The sequence below is a fragment of the Nematolebias whitei genome, chromosome 10 (genome assembly GCF_014905685.2).
Source record: "Nematolebias whitei isolate Nwh7 chromosome 10, NemWhi1, whole genome shotgun sequence".
In the NCBI taxonomy this organism is placed as follows: domain Eukaryota; kingdom Metazoa; phylum Chordata; class Actinopteri; order Cyprinodontiformes; family Rivulidae; genus Nematolebias; species Nematolebias whitei.
Genome location: NC_056507.1, coordinates 47,268,099 through 47,274,098, shown reverse-complemented (window position 1 = coordinate 47,274,098; position 6,000 = coordinate 47,268,099). Strand labels below are relative to the sequence as shown.

At 48.0% G+C, this 6,000-nt stretch overlaps 1 protein-coding gene across 1 annotated transcript in view; it reads right to left on the bottom strand.

Annotated features, from left to right (window-relative positions):
- Window positions 1-591: 591 nt before the first annotated feature.
- fezf1 (FEZ family zinc finger 1) overlaps window positions 592-6,000 on the bottom strand; it is an 84,374-nt gene continuing 78,965 nt past the window's right edge. Inside the window, exon 7 of the mRNA XM_037683041.1 lies at window positions 592-867. Within this exon, the coding sequence (XP_037538969.1) occupies window positions 629-867 (239 nt within the window). The 3' untranslated portion in view covers window positions 592-628. The remainder of the gene's footprint in view (window positions 868-6,000) is intronic.

The following is a 6,000-nucleotide window of genomic DNA, read 5'->3' as shown; positions in this document are numbered from 1 at the left end:
TCAGTGATTCATGAACTTTGTGACTCAGTGATTCATGAACTTTTTGACTCAGTGATTCATGAATTTTTGACTCAGTGATTCGTGAACTTTGTGACTCAGTGATTCATGAACTTTTTGACTCAGTGATTCATGAACTTTGTGACTCAGTGACTCATGAACTTTGTGACTCAATGATTCATGAATTTTGTGACTCTCTGATTCAGGAACTTTGTGACTCTCTGATTCATGAACTTTGTAACTCAATGATTTATGAAATTTGTGCCTCAGTGATTCATGAACTTTGTGACTCAGTGATTCATGAATTTTGTGACTCACTGATTCATGAACTTTGTGACTCTGATTCATGAACTTTGTAACTCACTGATTCATGAACTTTGTGACTCTCTGATTCATGAACTTTGTGACTCTCCGATTCATGAACTTTGTAACTCAATGATTCATGAAATTTGTACCTCAGTGATTCATGACTTTTGTGACTCAGTGATTCATGAACTTTGTGACTCTCTGATTCATGAAATTTGTGACTCAGTGATTCATGAACTTTTTGACTCAGTGATTCATGAACTTTGTGACTCAGTGATTCATGAACTTTGTTCTTCCAGGACGCCTCTAGTCTCTCAAGGCGGGGTTAGTGTTGCTGCAGAGGCGACTGAGCCCCGACTGGGTCGTGCAGCTTCCTGATGTGCTTCTTCAAGTCAAAGTTCCTGCAGAAGCCTTTCCCACAGGTGGGGCAGGTGAAGGGTTTCTTGTCGTTGTGCGTGTGCATGTGGAAGGTCAGGTTGTAGACCTGGTGGAAGGCCTTACTGCAGATGGAGCACTTGAACTGCTTCTCCCCACTGTGTGTCAGCTTGTGGTTCTTGTAGTTCCCTGCAAAGGTTCAGAGCAGACATGGACCACCTTCATTCACACTAGTCAGACTCTGAGTGTTAGCAAAACATCTCATAGACCACTGAACAGGGTTTAATAAAGCCCAGTAATCATCTTCAACTGCTTTATGAGTTACCCGGTTCAACATGGCTGCCAGAACATTTCTGCAGAGATGTTGCCCAAAACACCCAATCTAAGTTTGTAATAATCTAAAAATTAGATGTCCATCCATCTATCTATTATCTTCCACTTGTTCTGATGTCAGGTTGTGGGGCAGCAGCTTGAGCAGGGAGGCCCAGACATCTCTTTCCACAGCCACCTCTTCCTGCGCTTCTGGGGGGATATCAAGGTGTTCCCAGGCCAACCAAGAGCCATAGTCTTTCCTGAGTGTCCTGGGTCTTCCCCAGGGTCTCCTCCCTGTCTGACATGCTCTAAGCATCTCACTAGGGAGTCGCCCAGGGAGCATTTTTACCAGATGCCCGAACCACCTCAACTGGCTCCTCTCGATGTGGAGGAGCAGTGGTTCTACTCCGAGTCCCTCCCAGATAACTGAATTTCTCACCGCATCTCTAAGGGAGAGTCCAGCTACCCTGCGGAGGAAATTAATTTCAAGGATTCAAGGATTCAGGGTTCTTTATTTGTCATTCCACCAGATGCGGTACATGTGGTGAAACGAAATTATGTACTGTATACAGGGTCCCAGTTGCATACAACAAATGTATTAAAATGTAAAAGAAAAACAGAAATAAATAAAAAAATACGTTAACAAAAATACACTAAGCACTAATAGCTTAAAGAACAATACACCGAACAGCAGCACAAACATAAGTCTGTGTGAGCAGATGAGTACAAATGAACACAGCAACATGATGTGATTTTTCACAGTGATTATCCTGGTTAGAGATTCATGAGTCTAACAGCTTCAGGGTAGAAGCTGTTCCTCAGTCTAGTGGTTTTACACTTAATGCTCCTTAACCTCCTTCCTGAGGGGAGTGGGACAAAAAGTGTGTGTGCTGGTTGAGTGGGGTCCTTCATGATGCAGGTGGCCCTCTTCCTGCACCTGGTGGTGTAGATGTCTGTGATGGTGGGGAGACTGACTCCAACATATTCTGTGAAGCCTTCACTACTCTCTGCAAAGTTTTTCTTTCTGCAGCTGTGCAGCCTCCATGCCACATGTTGATTCTGGAGCAAAGGATGCTCTCCACTGCACACCTGTAGAAGGAGGTGAGGACTGTGCTTCCCAGACCAGTTCACCTCAGCTGCCTGAGGAAGTAGAGTCTCTGATGAGCTTTCTTGATCAGGCCGGTAGTGTTATTGCCCCAGCTGAGGTTGTCATTCAGGTGTAAACTCAAGTACTTGTAACTGGAGACCACTTCCACCGCAGATCCTCCTATGTTCAGTGGGGGGTAGTTGTGTTTGTTCCTTCTGAACTCCATGACCATCTCCTTCAGCTTCTTCACATTGATGTGAAGGTTATTCTCCTTGCACCAGCTCTCCAGGTGTTCCAACTCCTGCCTGTAGCTGGACTCATTTTTGTTTGTGATGGATCCCACCACCGCTGTATCAACCTCCTGTAACAGTAATCTCATTCTTTCAGTCACTACCCAGAGCTCGTGACCATAGGTGAGGTTAGGAACGTAGACCGACCGGTAAACAGAGAGCTTTGCCTTACAGTTCAACTCTCTCTTCACCACAACAGACCAGTACAGAGTCTGCAATGCTGCAGATCCTGCACCAAACCATCTGTCAATCTCACGCTCCATTCTTCCCTCACTCATGAACAAAACCCTAAGATACTTGAACTCCTCCTCTTGAGGCAGAAGCTCACCCTCGACCTGAAGAGAGCAATCCACCCTTTTCCAGTTGAGGACCATGGCCTCAGATTTGGAGGTGCATATTCTCATTCAAGACGCTTCACACTTGACTGCGAACCGATCCAGTGAGAGCTGAAGATCACGGCATGATGACGCCAACAGGATCACATCATCTGCAAAGAGCAGAGATGGAATTCTGAGGCCACCGAACCGGAAACCCTCCATCAGCTGGCTGCACCAAGAAATTCTGTCCATAACAGTTGTGAACAGGATCGGTGACAACGGGCAGCCCTGGCAGAATCCAACTCCTACCCTGAAGGGGTCCTACTTACTACTGGCAATGCGAACTAAACTCTCACACCACTTGTATAGGGACTGAACAGCCTGAAACAATGGGCCTCCAATCCCATACTCACAGAGCTCCCCCCACAGTGTACCCCGAGGAACACGGTCAAATGCCTTCTCCAAGTCCACAAAACACATGTAGACTGGATGGGCAAACTCCCATATCCCCTCAAGGGCCCTAGTGAGGGTAAAGAGCTGATCCAATGTTCCACGGCCAGGACGGAACCCACATTGTTTCTCCTGGATCTGAGGTTCGACTAACGATTGGACTCACTTCTCCAGTACCCCTGAATAGACCTTACCATGGAGGCTAAGGAGAGTGATGGCCCTATAATTGGAGCACAGCCTCCAGCCCCCCATTTGAAGAGGGGAACCACCACCCCAGTCTGCCAATCCAATGGCACTGCCCCCGATGTCCATGCGACATTGCAAAGGCGTGTCAACCAAGACTCCCCCACAATGTCCAGAGCCTTAAGGAAATCAGGGTGAATCTCATCCATCCCTGGAGACCTGCCTCCACATAGTTTTTTCACTACTTCAGTGACCTCAGCCACAGTTATGGACAGACCAACACTGAAGTCACCCGACTCTGCTTCCTCCTTGAAAGGCATGCCAGTGGGATTGAGAAAGTCCAAGAAGTATTCTTTCCACCTCTCGATGACATCACTGGATGAGGTCAACAGTACCCCGCCTTCAATGAACAGTGTTCGTAAAGAGCTGCTTTCCCTTCCTCAGCCGCCTGACAGTTTGCCAGAATCTCCTCAGAGCTGACAGAGAGTCTTTATCCAAGGCCTCACTGAACTCCTCTCACATTTGATCTTTTGCTTCAGCAACAGCTAAGGCTGCAGACCACTTGGCCCTCCGGTACTCCTCAGCTGCTTCCAGAGTCCCACCAGCCAACAAGGACTAATAGGACTCCAGCTTCAGCTTGACAGCCTCGCTAACCCAGGGTGTCCACCACCAAGTTCAAGAATGGCCACTGTGAGAAGCACAGACAACCTTGTGGGCTCAGTTCAAGGCAGACACTTCAACAATTGAGTTGTGGAACATGGCCCACATGGACTGGACTCAATGTCTTCCGCCTCTGCTGGGATGCGGTTAAAGCTCTCCCGGAGGTGCAAGTTGAAGATCTTTCTGATGGATTCTTCTGATAGGCATTCCTAGGAAACCCTCACTACACGCTTGGGTCTATTGAGACAGTCCGGCATTTTCCTCTGCCATCTGATCCAACTTACTACCAGGTGGTGATCAGTTGACAGCTCAGCTCCCCTCATCAACCGAGTGTCCAAAACAAACAGCCACAAATCAGATGACACCACTACAAAGTCAATCATCGATCTACATCCTAGGGAGCTCCTGGTGCCAAGTGCACTTATCATCTTTATGTTTGAACATGGTGTTTGTGATGGACAAACTATGACTAGCACAGAAGTCCAACAATAGAACACTGCTTGAGTTCAGATCAGAGAGGCCGTTCCTCCCAATCACATCCCCCCAGGTCACACTGTCATGGGTATTGAAGTCCCCTAGCAGAAAAAGGGAGTCCTCAGCTGGTGCACCTTCCAGCACCCCCGCCAAGGACTCCAAGAAGGCCAGATAATCTGAACTGCTGTTTAGCGCATAGGCACAAACAACAATCAAAGCCCGTCCCCTCACCCGAAGGCACAGGGAAAACACCCTCTCATCTACTGCGGAAAACTCCAACACACAGGCATCAAATTGTAGGGCTAAGAGTAGACCCACACCAGCTCAGCGCCTCTCACCATGGGCAACTCCAAAGTGGAATAACGTCCAGCCCCTCTCAAGAAGATTGGTTCTGGAGCCCATGCTGTCGAGGTGAGCCCGACTATATCTAGTCAGTACCTCTCAACCTAACACAAAAGCTCAGGCTCCTTTCTCGTCAGAGAGGTTACATTCCATGTAGCAAGAGAAAACTTTGGTAAGCCAGGGTCAGAGCGCCAAGGTCCAGCCTTCAGCCACTGCCCAAGGCATCATGCACCCGATCCATTTGGCCCTTCTGCAGGTGATGGGCCCACAGGAATGCAAACCCATGTTGCTCATTCAGGCTGAGCCTGATCAGGCCCCATGGGTAGAGACCCAGTCACCAGGGGATCACTGATGAGTCCCTCCCCCAGGCCTTGCTCCAGGGTGCGGCCCCGGTAACCCACATCCAGGCAAAGGACACCTTGTTTGTTTCTGTCCATAAGAGTCTTCTGAATTGTTATTTGTCTGGCCTGTCACCTAGAACTAATCTGCCTTGGGAGACCCTACCATGGGCAATTAAACTTGCTCCAGACAGCATAGTTCCTAGGATCATTCAAGCACACAAACTCCTACATCATGATAATGTGGAGATTCAAGGAGGAGATGAGGAAAAAAATGAGAGGTTTCAGCTGTAAAAGAAGAGGAATAAGAACACAGATCAAAGGAATCATTAAAACACTGCTTGGCATGGTCTCCATAGTAACAAGTGGACGGTGTAGAATCCAATGACATCAACATCGTTCTCACATGTTCTACAAAAACATTTTCCTTCCAAGGTTTGTGAGGGGCCGTCTTTGCAGTCCCATGCCCCTGATAGTGACCACGAACCTGCCAGTCACTTCCTGTGTGTCAACATAATAACAGGCAGAAACAGACTGAAGAAGCTCAGTCCTCACCTCCTTCTACAGGTGTGCAGTGGAGAGCATCCTATGTTCAAGCATTAACGTGTGGCATGGAGGCTGCACAGCTGCAGAAAGAAAAGCCTTGCAGAGAGTAGTGAAGGCTGCAGAGAAGATGTTGTAGTCAGCCTCTCCACCATCACAGACATCTACACCTCCAGATGCAAGAAGACGGCCACCTGCATCATGAAGGACCCCACTCACCCAGCACACACACTTTTTGTCCCACTCTCCTCAGGAAGGAGGTTAAAGAGCATTAAGTGCAGAACCACTAGACTGAGGAACAGCTTCTACCCTGAGGCTGTTAGACT